The sequence below is a fragment of the Hemitrygon akajei genome, chromosome 5 (assembly GCF_048418815.1).
Source record: "Hemitrygon akajei chromosome 5, sHemAka1.3, whole genome shotgun sequence".
Classification (NCBI taxonomy): domain Eukaryota; kingdom Metazoa; phylum Chordata; class Chondrichthyes; order Myliobatiformes; family Dasyatidae; genus Hemitrygon; species Hemitrygon akajei.
In genome coordinates this window covers 195,443,311-195,461,568 of record NC_133128.1, presented here as the reverse complement: position 1 = coordinate 195,461,568, position 18,258 = coordinate 195,443,311, and the positions used below count along the sequence as shown (strand labels likewise).

The following is an 18,258-nucleotide window of genomic DNA, read 5'->3' as shown; positions in this document are numbered from 1 at the left end:
GTTCAATGTGCGGTATGTTCAGAGCTGCTCTTCTACGCAGTATTTTTGTAAAGTGTGGTTATTTGAGTAACCATCGCCTTCCTGTCAGCTTGAACCAGTCTGGCCATTCTCCTCTGGCCTCTCCCACTAATAGGGCACTTTCACCCACAGAACTGCCACTTACTGGATGTCTTTTTGTTGTTTTACACACCATTCTCTGTAAACTCTAGAGGCCGTTGTGCATAAAAGTCCCAGGACACTAGCAGTTTCTGAGATACTCAAACCATCCTGTCTGGCACCACAGCAATTATTCCACAGTCAGTCAATTAGATCACATTTCTTCCCGTTTTCTGATGTTTGATGGAATTAATGTTTCCTAATTGCTCTCTGAAGTGAGCAAGTGATGCCCTCAAGTCCCCCTGACAATAGGGAGTAAGTACTCATCTTGCCAGAAACAGGTATCTGAAAATAAACAAAAAGGCTTAAAAAGAAATAAAAGTGAACCTGATGCGAGGGAAAGAATCAAGTAAAATGTTGATAAAGGATTACAACGCGATCAAGAGTGAGAGCATGCATTTTGCCTTGCAGAAGAGGAAGCATGATCCATTCTTCTGTGACTTTTCAGTGGTTGGCATCAATGGCATGAATGATGTAACAAGAGTCCTTTTATATTGTCTCAGAATACATTGTAAATCACCACGTCCTTCTGGAAAGGTGACTGATTGTATATAATGATGGTAAATTAGCATCAGTGTTTATCTTGTTAGGCATTTGTCAGACACATAACAATTAGCCCTTCTGTTAATGGTTTAAGACACAGTTTTTTTCTGTTTTCAAATTGTTGACACAGAAATTACAGACCCAAAACAAAACAAATTGTGAATTTAAAATTAATAGAACGGAAAATAAATCCAACTTAGTGAGTGAGGTTTAAACCCTCCCAGCCACTGAGTACATCTACATGAAATATTGCCATAGAAAAACATCATCAAAGATCCTCACCACCCAGGCCATGCTCTCTTCTCACTGCTGCCATCAGGTAGAAGGCACAAGTTCCTCAGGACTCGCACCACCAGGTTCAAGAACAGTTACTGCCTCTCAATCATCAGGCTCTGGAACAAAAGGGGATATCTACACTCATTCTATTTCTGGTGTTCCCACAGCCAATGATCTCACTTTAAGGACTCTTTATCTTGTTATTTCATGCTCTTTCATTTCATGTTATTTCCTACTCATTACTTATTGCTATTTATTTATGTTTGCATTTGCACAATTTGTTGTTCATTGATCCTGTTTACAGTTACTGTTCTATAGATTTGCTAAGTATGCCACAGGAAAAAGAATCTTAGGATTGTATGTGGTGACATGTATGTACTCTGATAATAAACCTTGCTTTGAACTTCAATATACAACCCTGAGATTCATTTTCTTGTGTGCATACTTTATAAATCCATAATAGAATAACAACTGTAATAGAATCAATGAAAGATCGCACCAACTTGGGCGTTCAACCAGTGTGCACACTCAGGTATTGTTAGTTGTATGAGCTCCGTGTGCATTAACACAGTTTTATTTATAATTTTTTTAATAAATTAACAATATTAATTAACACTGGGAATTATGCTACATAATTAAATGGTACTGGCAATTTATTTGCTGTTTTGAAAAGGTGCAAACCTGTTTAAGAAGTTGGGATAAGCATGATCATATTATATTGAGCTTGTAGTTTAGTATTATTGTGTTATTAAGCATGTTCTACCTTTCACTATTGTGGAAGTCGCTAATTGCTGATAAGAATTTAGCAAATTTGTATCTTGTCAAAATAATGGCATTATATTGTCACAGATCAGAACACCAATTTATCTTCAGCTGTGTGAAAAGTGACATGTTCACTTTGAACTCTAATTACTGTTAGGGAGTGTTCCCTTGCAACATAGCAAGCGATATTCTGCATATTCATAATAAACTTTGAACTGCCAAATTCAAAAAGTACAATCAAAATTTACCAAGAGGATAGTTTAAACAGGAACAGCTTTGAATCAGGATCAAATAACAAATGCTGTGTTAAGATAAAGCTTTCATTGTTCTAAGGAAAGTTTATTTTAATCTTACCTCAGGATGACATGGATACAAATAAATATATACAAGATTTGCTGCAGCAGTTGGAAGAATCCCGCAGGAATGTTCAGAGGCAAGTACCAGAAGAATATTCAAACTGTCCAATTAATTACCATTTCCAATTTTACCCGTAAACTCATATCATTATGTATTGTCCCCTATAGCTTTCAACAGGACTGTGTATAAATACCTTCTAATATGCAACTCCTCTATTAGATCTCTTCTTGAAAAGAGACCATTGTCTTCCTTCATTCATTTGTTGATTATTTTAAAATGTTTCCTTCACTATCGACTTGCAAGTGACTTTGACAAATGGGCTTAATTTGCAAAAGGATTTAGCCAACTGAAATAATTTGTGAATTGCAGACATGTAATTTGCAAATTAGATGTTTTGTTGTGTTTCAGGTAATTTACTCTGCAGTTTATAATCTTATTTCAGCTACCATTGTTGATTGTAGATCCGATTTGGTCCAAGTGATTTTACTTTGAATGACAGTCAGACATGAGCAGCCTGGGAATCTGTAACTGTGCAGTGAACGTGTCAAAGACAATTCAATTCAGACAGATTTATATCGGAGCAGACTCAATGGGCTGGGGCAGACTCAATGTGCCGAATGGCCTAATTCTTTCCTTATTTCTTATGGTCTTATATAATAGGAACAAAATATTGTCATAATACATAAAAGGCAAACAGTAACAGCAATCTTGGCAAAACAGTCATGTATGAAACAATTCTAATTTATTTCCAAATGTCACTTCAAATTTTACCATTTTAAGGCAAATCAATCTCAGACATGTATATAATCAGGTATTTATAATTAAAATGCGTATTCGTAGAAAGCATATTTTCTAAATGCAAATGGAGAGATTTGGGTACCACATCAAGCATTTAACTTGAGACGATAATAGGTTACAGAATGTAGTTGATATATCCAACATCTTTTCTGGTTATTTTGAAACTCAAAGATATGAAAAACATTTTGTTGTTTAATTTAGTGTTTTTTTTTGGAACAATTTGTCACTCAATGTTTGGCTCTAATGGCTTTGTTGCAATAATATTTTTAACAGGACTAGTTTTATTTTCAGCCGGAAACAAAGACTGTATTATACGGCTTTCACAGGTTTTCTTGTTCACATCTCAGCACTCCAAAGAATAATCTCTCTTTCAGAGCATCCATGTAAAACTGCTTACAAGCATTTAATAAACACAGAAAAGGAGATATATAGCTGAAGGCCTCTGAGGAACATGGGAAAACACTGTCTGTAGCCTGACAGATGTCTTGATAAATTAGCCCTCAGTATTTCTCAGACTTTATTATTGGGAGGATTTGTGGTTGGCTGATGGTTGCAGCCCTTTCTGTCATTGGTCACTGAACCTGACATTGAACGATAGGGTTGAGTTTACTTTGAGCCAGCTAATAAAACCGAGGGCACAAATCTTGAACAGTTAGCTTCAAATACATAATAGAAACCCATATAGATTTATAACAAACAGCCAGAATCAGACAGACCTCAAAATACAGGTAGAAAACATCCATGTGATGCCACATTTAAAATTTTAAAATTCCAAGTTTATGTTTCAATAAAACCTATTTTATAAGTTTTCTTCCTGTGAAGTTCCATCTGCTAAAGTTATTCCAATAAAGCTTTGATCCTTTGAGATGGCATATTCAGTATAATAAATGTAAATTGAAATTGCAAAGGATGTTGTATATCTAGGTAAAGTGAAGATTATCCAAGGCCCTGTGCAACATTAGCATCCTTGGGAGTTTTTTTAAAAGCGTCTTCCCACAGAGATATGTCAAGAAAAGCCCAAAGGAAAAAGAAACATTTATAGATTCTGGGCAATAGTGATCATGTTTTCAACTGTAAACCCTGGAAGGTTACATTTGCTTGGATCTTTATTTTCCCAGGCTTGTTTTAAATAGTCACAATAGTCAGCAAGACTTCCATGTGTAGAATAAAAAAAATTCCAATTAGTGTTGCGAATTAAACTAATTTTCTTTTAATTTGTTGGAAAGAGATTTAAATCAAATCAAATTAAGTTTAATTATTATTCAAACCATACATAAACACTGCTGAATGAGACAGCATTCCTCTTGGGCCAAGGTGCAAAATATTCACAATAGCAAGCAAACATTCAAAAATAGCAAGTAATATAATTCAAAATACTGAGCAAAGAAACATATTCACTCATAAAAGAAATTATATATAGTTCAAGACCCTGAATGACAATGTCCAGTAACTGATGGTACCGTCTCCCGGTACTGTACAGACACACACAATCCAGCTTGTCATTCCACTGCTTGAACATGGGAGGGCAGCACTGATGGACCCAGCTGAGCTCAACCATGCTATAGTGATTCCGTGTCTCTCACCTGGTCCTGAGCAGTAGGCACGCCTGAGGCTTGAAGCCTAGTTCTCACTACAACTGAGGCTACACAGCTCCCATGTTAACCATTATTTAATGGTTTATGCATTTATATTAGAGAACGGTGAAGATACAGGGAGAAGGCAAGAGATCTTGGCTGAGAAGAAACATGGATCAGCTATGATGACATTGTGGAGCAGATTCAATAGGCCAGATAACCTAATTCTGCTCCCATGTCTTATGGTCTTATGGTCTAAGTAATCTGAACTGAATGAATGGAAATTCAAATGCTAAGTATAGTATTAGTGATGAATTCAGGATAGAGAAGTATCAGATAATAAGAGGTATAAATAGAGTGGACAGCCTGTGCCTTTTTCCTCAGGATAGCATTGTCCAATGTGAGAGGACTATCTGTAAAGTGATGGGAGGAAAGTTGAGGGGGGATATCAGAGGTAGGTTTCTTTACACAGAGTGTGGTGAGTGTATGGAATACTCTGCTGATGGTGGAGGTGGAGGCAGACACATTAGGGACAATTAAGAGACTCTCAGACACTTGAATAAACAAAAAATGGAAGACTATGTGTGAGGAAAGTGTTAGATTGATCTTGAAGTAGGTTAAAAGGTCAGTAGACATGGTGGTCCGAAGTGCCTGTACATTGCTATACTGTTCGATGTTCTGTGGACTTAGTGTGTGGTGTGTGAGTCTGTAGGTTCCTTTGCGTTGCTGCTTAAATGTGTAAATAAATAGATTCACCATTGTAAAATGTAACATCCTTTACTGAACTCTCAAATGAACTGCATTGTCAAGGCCTAACAACAGAGCACTTGCTATACCATAGTATGTAAACTTCTTGCTAAAGGTACATTAAATTATGTTGCATTTTAAAAGGAAATACGTCTTTGCAATTAATTCATCTAGTTCTACATATATTCAATCAATTAATTCATTACATTTATGTGTCTGGCTCTCCTTGTTCAATGAGCTCATCGCTACACTTTATACCTCTGAAATATCTACTGCCACCACGTGTAATTCCAATGGATTACTTTCTTATGAAGGCATAACACATATTCGGTCTTAGATCACATTCTACAAAAGTTGCCTGGGTGAGCTCATTCACTTGCTTTATTTAATGTCATTTCTAAGCTGAAGGTCATCGATATGTTTATTCAGATGTTGGAGTCATTCTACTAAAGCATTTTGCCTGAATTAGACCATAAGGCACAGGAGCAGAATAAGACCATCTGGCCCATCGAGTCTGCTCTGCCATTCAATCATGAATGATCTTTCTTTCTATCTCCTCCTTAACCCTAGTTCCGAGCCTTCTCCCCATAACCTTTGATGTCACGTCCAATCAAGAACCTATCAAACTGTGCCTTAAATACACCCAAAAGCCTAGCCTCTGTAGTTGCATGTGTCTACAAATTCTACTAATTCATCACCCTTTGGCTAAAGAAATTTCTCTGCATCTCTGTTTCGAAAGGGTGCCCCTCTATCCTGAGGCTGTGCCCTCGTGTCCTAGACTCCGCACTATGGGAAACATCTTTTCTACATTTACTCCGTCTAGGCCTTTCGACATTCAAAAGGTTACAATAAGATCCCTCCACATCCTTCTGAATTTCAGCGACTACAGACCCAGAGCCATCAAATGTTCCTCATATGATAACCCTTTCATTTCTGGAATCATCCTAGTGAACCTCCTCTGAACCCTCTCCAGTGCTAGCACATCTTTTCTTAAGTAATGAGCTCAAATCTGTTCACAATACTCAAGGTGAGGCCTCACCAGTGTCCTATAAAGCCTCAGCATCACATCCTTGCTCTTGTATTCTAGACCTCTTGAAATGAATGCTAACATGGCATTTGCCTTCCTCACCACCGACTCAACCTGCAAGTTAACCTTCAGGGTGTTCTGCACAAGGACTCCCAATGCCCTCTGCATCTCAGATTCCAGGATTTTCTCCCCGTTTATAAAATATTCCGCACATTTATTTCTACTACTAAAGTGCATAACCATGCATTTTCCAACATTGTATTTCATTTGCCACTTTCTTGACCATTTTCCTAATCTGTCTAAGTCATTCTGCATCCTACCTATTTCCTCAAAATTTCCTGCTCCTCCACCAATCTTTGTATCATCTGCAAACCTGGCAACAAAGCCATCTATTCCATCATCTAAATCATTTATATACAGCATAGAAACAAGTGATCCCAACTCCAACCCCTGCGGAACACCACTATTCACTGGCAGCCAGCCAGAAAAGGTTCTCTTTATTTCCATTTTTTGCCTCCTGCCAGTCATCCACAGCTTTATTCATACAAAACTCTTTCCGGTAATACCATGGGCTCTTAACTTGGTAAGCAGCCTCATGTGTGGCATCTTGTCAAAGGCCTTCTGAAAGTTCAAATATACAACATCCACTACATCCCCTTTATCTATCCTACTTGTAATCTCCTCAAAGAATTCCAGATTTGTCAGGTAGAATTATCCCTGAAGGAAACCACGCTGACTTTTTACTATCTTGTCCTGTGTCACCAAGTACTCCATCACCTTATCCTTAACAATTGACTCTAACATCTTCCCAACCACTGAGGTCAGGCTAACTGGTCTATAATTTCTTTTCTGCTGCCTTCCTCCTTTCTTAAAGAGTGGAGTGACATTTGCAATTTTTCAGTCCTCTGGCACCATGCCAGAGACCAATGATGTTTGAAAGATCATTACTAATGCCACCACAATCTCTCATGCTACCTCTTTCAGAACCCAAGGGTGCAGTTCCTCTGGTCCGGGTTACTTATGTACCTTGAGGTCTTTCAGCTTTTTGAGCATCTTCTCTCTTGTAACAGTAAATGCACCCACTTCTCTTCCTTCACACACTACAATATCAGGCATTCTTCTAGTGTCTTCCACAGTGAAGACAGACGCAAAATACTCATTTAACTCAGCAGCCATCTCCTTGTCCCTTGTTATTATTTCTCCTGCCTCATTTTCTAGCAGTTCTATATCCACTCTCATTTCTCTTTTATTTTTAACATACTTGAAAAAACGTTTACTATCCACTTGAATTTTAAAGTTTAATATTAATATTAATTGTCTCACTGGCTAGTATACCCATGAAAAGCCATGATGCCTAATCTAAAAAAAAATCATCTTTTTTGCCAGTCTTTGACGATATACTAGCCACTTATTTCCACAGATCTTCAATCTTGAAAATCTTCAATGACCAGCAGTTAATGTCCCTTTAAGTTTTTACCTGTCCCCTTGAAGATGTCAGCCATAGCTTGTGTGGCTGATGACTTACCAACATCTCATTTGCTTTTGGCCCAGTACCAGCAGCAGCATCGCCTTTCTTTTCTTTCATTTCATCATATTTTTCCATTTTACATCATTTCCTAGAACCTCAATGTTATCATTCTCCTTCTCAAACACTTGCATATTCTATATAACAGAAGAATGACTGAATTTTCCCCTCTCACCTTCTCTTTACCTGCCCATCACCTCTCTCTGGTGCTCCTCCCCCTTCCCTTTCTTCCGTGACCAGCTGTCCTCTCCTATCAGATTCCCCCTTCTCCAGCCCTTTATCTTTTTCACCCATTGACTTCTCAGCTCTTTACACCTCCCCCACTCCCAGTTTCACCTATCTCCAAATACTTGGTACTTCTTCCGCCCCCCCCTCCCCAACCTTCTTACTCTGATTTCTGATCTTTTTTTACTAGTCCTGATGAAGGGCCTTGACGTGAAACTCGACTGTTTACTCTTTTCCATAGATGCTGCCTGGCCTGCTGAGTTCCTCCAGCATCTGTGTCTGTTACTCTGATTTCCAGCATCTGCAGAATTTCCCTTGTTTCTGAATTTTCCCCTATCTCTTGCTCTCACTATCACATTCGTAACACTCTCTGTTTGTCATTAACTGTCCTCAATCTAAAGAACCCAGTTTTCTGTCCCCTTCCACTTCACATCCCATATTCATCACAACTTTCATTGCAGATGCAGACTGACAAACAGCGAATGTGTAAAAGATATCCTCACTAGTAGATCACAATACCTCCTCCACACTCACCCTCAGCACAGATGCACCACAGGGCTATTGTGCTTAGGCGTCTGCTCTACGCACTGTATATTTATGGCTGTGGGACAAAGCACAGCTCAAATGCTGTACCTAATCCTGCTGATGACAATATTATTGTTGGTAAATATGAAGTGAGATTGAAAATCTGATTGATTGATGCCACCACAACAACCTCTCACTTAACATCAGCAAAACCAAAGAGCTGATTATAGACAACAGGATGAAGAAGCTGGAGGTCCATGCACCAGTTCTCATACGAGGACTGGAGGTGGAGAGGGTCAGTGCTTTAAATCCTTGTCAGTTACATATTAGAGATTTGTCCCGGGATAACACATAAGTGTAATAAAAAAAGGCACATCATCTCTACTTTCAGAGAAGTTTGCATCGATTTGGCATGTTACCTAACACACAACAAGCTTCTCTCAATGCACAGTGAGGATGACCCTAAATGGTTGCATCCGAGTCAAATATGGAAACACCAATGCCCAAGAGTAAAAAGGGCTACAGAAGCTAGTGGACACAGCCGAGTCCATCACAGGCAAAGCTCTTCCCACCATTGCATACTGGGAGCACTGCCACTCATCAAAGATCACTATCCAGGCCATGCCCTCTTCTTACTATTACCGTCAGGTGGGGGTACAGAATTCTCAGATCCTGCACCACCAGGTTCAGGAACGTATATTACCCTATAATCATCAGGCTCCTGAAGCAGCATGAATAACTTCAATCACTCGAAATCACTCAATGACCTACAGACTCAATTTCAAAAACTCATTACAACTTGCGTTCTCAATTTTTTTATTTGCACAGTCTGTAATTTTTAGAACTCAAGAAATTATTAGAACTTTACTTATTTAAGGCTTTAATTCTCAAATAACCTGGAATGTACGATATACAAAAGCATCAAGAGTTATACTCGGACATACAAACCAATTCATAAGGAGACCTTAGGAATATGCTCAGTGGCTTCTTTTTTAGGTACACCTGTACACCCATTCATTAACGGAAATATCTAATCAGCCAATCATGTAGCAGCAAATCAAGATGTTCATTTGTTCCAAATGGTGAGGAAATGTGATCCAAATGTCTTCTTTGGAGCGTAGAAGGTTGAGGGGGGACTTGATAGAGGTATTTAAAATTATGAGGGGGATAGATAGAGTTGACGTGGATAGGCTTTTTCCATTGAGAGTAGGGGAGATTCAAACAAGAAAACATGAGTTAAGAATTAGAGGGCAAAAGTTTAAGTGTAACATGAGGGGGAATTTCTTTACTCAGAGAGTGGTAGCTGTGTGGAACGAGCTTCCTGTAGAAGTGGTAGAGGCAGGTTCAGTATTGTCATTTAAAGTAAAATTAGATAGGTATATGGACAGGAAAGGAATGGAGGGTTATGGGCTGAGTGCAGGTAGGTGGGACTAGGAGAGAGTAAGCATTCAGCATGGACTAGAAGGGCCGAGATGGCCTGTTTCCGTGCTGTAATTGGTATATGGTTATATGTTATATGTTTTAATTATGGAATGATTGTTGGTGCCAGAGGGGTGGTTTGAGCATCTCAGAAAATGCAGATCTCCTGGAATTTTCTCACACAACAGTCTCTAGAGTTTACAGAAAATGATACAAAACACATATCCAGTGAGTGGCAGTTTTGTGGGTGAAAACATTTTGTTAATGAGAAAAGTCAGCAAAGAATAGTCAGACTGGTTGAAGCTGACAGGAAGGCAAAAGTAACTCAAAAAACCACACACGTTAACAGTGGTGTGCAGAAGAGCAAATTGGAATGCACAACTCATCAAAACACCTACGCCTTGTCCAGCAGAGAAAGCCGGATTTTCCAGTGGCCACACATTTTAATTCCACGTCTCATTCCCATTCTGATATGTCTACCCATGGCCTCTTCTACTGTCAAGATGAAGTCACACTCAGGTTGGAGGAACAACACCTTATATTCCATCTGAGTAGCCTCCAACCTGCATGGCATGAACATTAATTTCTCTAACTTCTGTTAATGCCCCTCCTCCCCTTCTTACCCCATCCCTGATTTATTTATTTCCCCCTCCTCTTTTTTTTCTCTCTGCCCATCACTCTTTGCCTGTTCTCCATCTCCCTCTGGTGCTCCCCTCCCCCTTTCTTTCTTCCTAGGCCTCCCATCCCATGATCCTTTCCCTTCTCTAGCTCTGTATCCCTTTTGTCAATCATCTTTCTAGCACTTAGCTTTATTCTTCCCCCTCCTGTCTTCTCCTATCATTTTGGATTTCCCCCTCCCCCTCCTACTTTCAATTTTCTTACTATCTTTTCTTTCAGTTAGTCCTGACAAAGAGTCTCGGCCCGAAACGTCGACTGTTCTTCTTCCTATAGATGCTGCCTGGCCTGCTGCGTTCTAGCAGCATTTTGTGTGTGTTGTTTGAAACCTTGAAGTGGATGGGCTACAGCATCAGAAGACCATGAACGAACACTCAGTGACCATTTTATTAGGTACAGTCCGTGGCCACTGAGTTGGTTTCTACATAGTGACTACAACCATCTGCGATCTTCAATTGCCTGTTATTTTCACTCATCAGTCATTGTTAAAGCCAGGCTTTAATGTTTTCCCCCAAGTGTCTACAAGGAGATGGTGTAGGACCATTGAACTATGTTAAATGTATCTCTACCATACAGATTGAGTGGTAGGGTGGAGCTATATCTCTACCAAAGGAGGGATATGGTGCTCCTTCTCTCCGATAGCCTGTGGGTCACTCTTGGGCAACGTGTAGCACCTGCTTATCCCCCTCCCCGTCACATGATCAGCATCACGTGAAGCCATGGGAGCAGGTGGTGGATGGTCATAAGCCAATTCTAGATCCACAAAACAAGATTGTTTTGGATTCCATGTCTCCTTACTTTCTCAATAAGCCTTGCATAAGGTAATTTATGAAATGCCTTGCTGAAATCCATATACACTACATCTACTGCTCTACCTTCACCAATGTGTTTAGTCACATCCTCAAAAAATCCAATCAGGCTTGTAAGGCACAACCTACCCTTGACAAAGCCATGCTGACTGTTTGTAATCATATTATACCTCTCCAAATGTTCATAAATCCTGCCTCTCAGGATCTTCTCCATCAATTTACCAACCACTGAAGTAAGACTCACTGGTCTATAATTTCCTGGGCTATCTCTACTCCCTTTCTTGAATAAAGGAACAACATCCGCAACCCTCCAGTCCTCCAGAACCTCTCCCATCCCCATTGATGATGCTGATCAATCTCCTCCCTCACTTTCCACAGTAACCTGGGGTACATTTCTCCCTGTTCTGCAGCTTTCTCTATGGTCGTCAATACTCAGGTTCCTAGTGCAGCAACAAAGCAGCAGGTTCTCAGTCTTGCTGCACTGAATGTGACACATCTCCCTCTCCCTCTCTAAAACACTATCATTACCTCATTTAACAGAGGAGATTTACAAGGATGTTGCCTGGATTAGGGAGCATGCCTTATGAGAATAGGTTGAGTGAACTCGGCCTTTTCTCCTTGGAGTGACAGAGGATGAGAGGTGACCTGATAGAGGTGTATAAGATGATGAGAGGTATTGATCGTGTGGATAGTCAGAGGCTTTTTCCTAGGGCTGAATTGGCTGGCATGAGCGGACACAGTTTTAAGGTGCTTGGAAGTAGGTACAGAGCAGATGTCAGGAGTAAGTGTTTTACACAGAGAGTGGTGAGTGTGTGGAATGGGCTGCCAGCGATGGCGGTGGAGGCGGATACGATAGGGTCTTTTAAGAGACTCGTGGATAAGTACATGGAGCTTAGAAAATTAGAGGGCTATGGGTAACCCTTGGTAATTTCTAAGGTAAGGACATGTTCAGCACAGCTTTGCTGGCCGAAGGGCCTGTATTGTGCTGTAAGTTTTCTATGTTTCTCTGTTTCTATGTTTTAACCATTATTATCATCATGTGCTATGTTGCATGACATAGGCATTCATGGACTTTCCATGACTCTGACTGTCCTTGGCAAATTTTTCTACAGAAGTAGTTTGCCATTGCCTTCTTCTAGGCAGCATCTTTACAAGACGGGTGACCCCAGCTATTATCAATACTCTTCAGAGATTCTGCCTGGTGTCAGTGGTTGCGTAACCAGGACTTGTGATCTGCACCACCTGCTCCCAAAGCTTTATGCGACCCCAGTCAGGGGGCTAAGCAGGTACTACACCTTGCCCAAGGGTGACTTGCTTGTTGGCGCAAGGATGGAGCACCTTACACCTCCTTTGGTAGAAACGTATCTCCCTCCACCCCTCCACCTGGCTTAATTCAACACTAATTGTGTTTGCATTCTAATTGTTCAAAATGCATCTGGATTGCTAGGCAAGGTGCTTGTGTATGTGTGATGAGATTCTAGCATCTGCATCAGGAAATGAAAATTACATGAATGCTGAGTTATTCCTGTTTGTATTGAGAAAAATTGATGGAAGCAACTCTGTCAATACCATTTGCTGGATTTTCTTCTGTCAAGCAAACATTCTCCTAGAAATCTACCTCTGGTGATAGGAATGAACATGAAGAAAGGGAATGGCTGAACATTGCACACTGCTTTTAAAATCTGTTTCCATTTGACTTCAATTGCACTGATTGTTGGAATTGGGGTCACTGCACGTCCATTACGATATATTGCACTTCACTGTGTGGGTGGATGGGTGATATTACAACCAGTAATACTCCCACACAAGAATGCGATCATCAAAATGTGATGACAACTGCTTAGAGGTCAGCACTTGGCATGGCAACTTAGAAATGCCACATAGTGACTGATTCAGTGGCATGATTGCTGGGGAGCAAAATGGCGAGCTGTTGAAGTGGCACCTCAGGAGAAGGTAATATTGAAATCTTCGGAGAAGACTGCCTTTAAAAGACACAGATTTCTTTCCAAAAAGAAGGAAATGCATGGTAGCAAAGAAGGGGTTTAGGGATGGTTGAAAACATATAGGTTCAAAAATAAATGGGGAAAGAACAGCTGGAACAGAGGTTCCCAAACTAGGGTTCATGGACCCCTCAGTTAATGGTGATGTTTGGCAACCCCTGAGCTAGAGGAAAGCCGAGGTAAAGGGGGAAGAGGCTTAAACATAAATATGCAACAAATAATTGAAGTTTAGTGCACTGGAGGAGGATAATTATGTGGGTTTACAAATCCAGGAATTGTGAAAAATCAGTTGTGCAGCAGGCAGAAAAAACATGGGAAAATTGGAGGTCAACCATATTTCTATTTTATAAGCAGAGTAACATTTTAAAGAGGCTGCTTCAGACAATCAGCAATTGTGTAAACGAACAAAATAAACAATTTTAGGCATTGGAATTTTGAGGGAAATCTTTCCTCTCCATTTTCCAGTCTGCAGCATTGGCCATGATGCTTGTTTTTCTTTCCAACTAGTATAGGAAACACAGAGATCGTGTCTCCAGCCCCTTGCACACAAACAAATGATGTGAATTATGTCACACCAGGAAATCTGGAGTCAGGAACAGTGGCATGCAAAACATAGATATCCTGTTCGTCTGAAGATCAGCTACTGCAGTAAACAAATCTGTGACTCATAGTTTATTTTAGTGTTTGTGTTTTTTGACATTAAATAACTTCAGTTTGATGGGTGAGGGTTAACCTTTATTCAGTAGCCGTGTAGCAGAACTGAAGCAAGGAGATTTTTGTAGCCATAACAAACTTTTATACCCACTTGTTGAGTAATCTTTCATGCTGTAGCTTAAACAGAGTAATTCACTAACTAGATGAAAACACATTGATAACATGGTTTAAGTATGACTTACCACCAACTTTTATGCTTTATTGCAACACACACAAAATGCTGGAGGAACTCAGCAGAACAGACAGCATCGAGGAAAAGACTTCAGTCGATATTTCGGGCCAAATCCCTTTGCAGGGCACTTATTCATTTCGGTCCAAAATGTCGACTGGACTCTTTTCCATAGATGCTGCCTGGCCTGCTGAGTTTCCTCAGCATTTTGTGTGTTGCTCAGATTTCCAGCTTCTGCAGATGTTCCCTTGTTTATGTTTTGCTAACCCATTTTTAAAAAATTGTATTTACAATGTTTGGGTGCTCTGTTTGAAGTTGACGCCGCCCTGTGAAATAAATATTCTCTTAGTTGGTCAAAAATAACTGTGTGTTCTGCCAGAAGTCAAATGTTTGGTTTAATTAGGGACATCATGAAGGAGATGACTCTCTGGAAAGAGGACTGTGTGAAATTGAAGGTTATGCTTAAAATAAAATTGAAAAATGTTGAAAATGTCCAGCAGGTCAGATAGTTTTTGTGGAGTGAAGAAGAGAGATAATGTGAGGAAGGGGGAATTAATACTGTTCCATTTAACTTTGCATCATTTATTATACCAGGTGTAATAAATTAACCACCCTCTTCTTTACCAAGTAGAACACACTAAATGCTGGAGGAACTCTGCAGACCAAGCAGCATCTATGGAAGAGAGTAGAGTCAACGTTTCAGACTGAGATCCTTCAATAGGAAGAGTCTTGGAAAAGTCTCAGCCTGAAATGTCAACTGTACCCTTTTCCAAAAATGCTGCCTGACCTGCTGAGTTCCTCCAGCATTTTATGTGTGTTGTCTGGATTTTCAGCATCTACAGATTTTCTCTTGGTTGTGATTGGATCTCTCTTTACCAGCCTGCTTGTGGCAGGCTGTCTTGTTTGACAGGTTTTTCAACTTCAGCTAATATTTCAAGCCTCTGCGTCAAAGCATATTTCTTTGTGTTATTTGAATTTCAAATTGAACTCTGTTTTCCTCATTGTTATTCACCTGATGCTCAAATCATTTTATATATTTCCTGCATGTTTAAACCCACATAGTTGGCCCCACCAGTTACTCCTCCAATGCACTTAACCTAGACTTCAATTCCTTGCTGCAGGTTTATTATTTAATTCTTTCCCCTTTATGTAAGTCCACTTTCCTGATGATGGTCTTTCTTTCATTTCTATCCACACACAAAATGCTGAAACACTGACTGTATTCTTTTCCTAGATGCTGCCTGGCCTGCTGAGTTCCTCTAGTGTTTTGTGTGTGTTTATCAGATTTCCAGCATCTGCAGATTTTTACTTGTTTGTGTTTTTTCATTTTTATCCTTTCATTCCAGTAGTAGCTGACCTTCCTCTCCTATTACCCAATTTACTTAACCCCTTATGGTCATCATCACTACATGCAGTGTCATATGACATGGGTGATCATGGCCTTTGACCATGATTGTTCTTAGCAAATTTTTCTACAGAAGTGGTTTGCCATTGCCTTCTCCTGGGCAGTGTCTTTCTTAACATGAGAAAATCCACAGAAGTTGGAAGTCCAAGCAACACACATCAAGTACTGAAGGAATTCAGTAGGCCAGGCAATATCTATGGAAAAGAGAATACAGTCAATGATTTGGACAAAGACCTTTCATCAGGACTGGGAAAACAGAAGAGAAGCCAGAGAAAGAAAGCCCACCTTTTTACTCAGACTACTCATTTTTTTCTCTAATACTTATGGAGGGCTTTGGCCTGAAACTTTGACCGTTTTCTCTTTACTATGGATGCTGCTGGGCCTGCTGAGTTCCTCCTCATTTTAGAGACCACAGGATCAGAACATATAGGAGCAGAATTAGGCCATTTGGCCCATCGAATCTGCTCAACCACTCAATCATGGCTGATTTATTTTTTTCCCTCTCAGCCCTAATTGCAAGCCTCTCCCTGTAACCTTTGATGCCATGTCTAATCAAGAACCTATCAATCTCTGCCACAAATACACCCAACAACCTGGCCTCCACAGCTGCCTGTGGTATTAAATTCCACAAATTTACTACCCTCTGGCTAAAGAAATTTCTCCACATCTCCATTGTAATGGAAGACCCCCTATCCTGAGGCTGTGCTCTCTTGTCCTAGACTCTCCACCATGGGAAACATCCTTTCCACATCTACTCTGTCTAGGCCTTTCAATATTTGAAAGGTTTCAATGAGATTCCCCTTCATCCTTCCAGATTCCAGCAACAACAGACCTAGAGCCATCAATCTTTCTTTGTTTGATAACCCTTTCATTCCCAGAATCATCCTTGTGAACCTCCTTTGAACCTTCTCCAATGTCAGAACATCTATCCTTAGATATGAAACCAAAAACTGTTCCCAATACTCAAGGTGAGGCCTCACCAGTGCCTTTTAAAGCCTCAGCATCACATCCCTGCTCTTATATTCTTGACCTCTTGAAAAGAATGCTAATATTGCATTTGCCTTCCTCACCACCGACTCAGCCTGCAAGTTAACTTTTAGGGTGTTCTGCACAAGAACCCCCAAATTCCTTTGCATTTCAGATTTTTGGATTTCCGCCCCTTTTAGAAAATAGTCCACACATTTATTTCTGACCATGCATTTTCCAATATTGCATTTCATTTGCCATTTTCTTGCCCATTCTCCTAATCCGTCTAAGTTCTTCTGTAGCCTGTTTCCCCAACACTACCTGTCCTTCCACCAATCTTTGTATAGCTGCAAACTTGGCTTCAAAGTCATTTATTCCATCATCTGGATCACTGATATGCAGCATAAAAAGAAGTGGTCCCAAGACTGACACCTGCAGAACACCACTAGTCACTGGCAGTCAACCAGCAAAAAATCATTTTATTCCTAGTCGCTGCTTACTATCATTCAGCTAGTGCTCTAACCATGCCAGTAACTTTCCTGTAATACCATGGACTCTTAACTTGGTAAGCAGCCTCATATGTGTCACCTTGACAAGAGTTGAAGAATATAGGAGCAGTCAACATTTCGGGCCGAGACCCTTCGTCAGGTCTCGGCCCGAAACATTGACTGCTCATTTCAACGACCTGCTGAGTTCATCCAGCTTGTTTGTACGTGTTGATTTGACCACAGCATCTGCAGTTACTTTGTGAAGAATATAGGAGCAGGCATGTGAGGCTCAGACTTTATAAGGCTCTGGTGAAACCACCTGAAAAATCAAATATACAACTGCATCTCCTTCATCTATCCGACTTGTAATCTCAAAAGATTTCCAGTAGGTTTGTCAGGCAAGATTTACCCTTAAGGAGACCATGCTGACTTTGTTCTATCTTGTCATGCGTCACCAAGTACTCCATAACCTCATCTTTAACAATTGACTCCAACATCTTCCCAACCACTGAGGTCAGGCTAACTGGTCTATAATTTCCTTCCTGTTGCCTTCCTCCTTTCTTAAAGTGTATCATGACATTTGTAATTTGTCAGTCCTCTGAAACCAGGCCAAAGTCTAATGATTTTTGAAAGATCATTGCTAATGCCTCCACAAACTCTACTGCTACCTCTTTCAGAACCTTAGGGTGCAGTTCATCTGGTCCGGGTGACTTATGTACCTTTAGGTCTTTCAGCTTTTTGAGCATCTTCTCCCTTGTAATAGTAACTGTACTCACTTCTCTTCCCTCACACCCTTCAACACCTGGCACACCGCTAGTGTTTTCCACAGATGCAAAATACTCATTTGGTTCATCTGCCATCTTCGTGGCCACTGTTATTATTTCTCTGGCCTCATTTTCTAGTGGTCCTATGTCCACTCTCATCTCTTTTTTCATTTTTTATGTACTTGAAAAACCTTTTCCATCCACCTTGATATTGTTTGCTAGCTTGCTTTTGTGTGTTATCTTTTCCCACTTAATGATTTTTTTAGTTGCTCTCTGTAGGGTTTTAAGAGGTCCCCAATCCTCTGTCTTCCTACTAATTTTTGCTTTGTTGTAT

General features: G+C 40.1%; 1 protein-coding gene across 2 annotated transcripts in view; it reads left to right on the top strand.

Annotated features, from left to right (window-relative positions):
* nckap5l (NCK-associated protein 5-like) overlaps window positions 1-18,258 on the top strand; it is an 883,389-nt gene that overhangs the window by 204,718 nt on the left and 660,413 nt on the right. The window contains exon 2 of one of the 2 annotated variants that reach the window (XM_073047595.1): window positions 2,097-2,170. In XM_073047595.1, the coding sequence (XP_072903696.1) occupies window positions 2,097-2,170 (74 nt within the window). Of the gene's footprint in view, window positions 1-2,096; window positions 2,171-13,279; window positions 13,372-18,258 lie in introns of those variants that run through there. The other variant, XM_073047596.1, reaches the window with a different exon arrangement.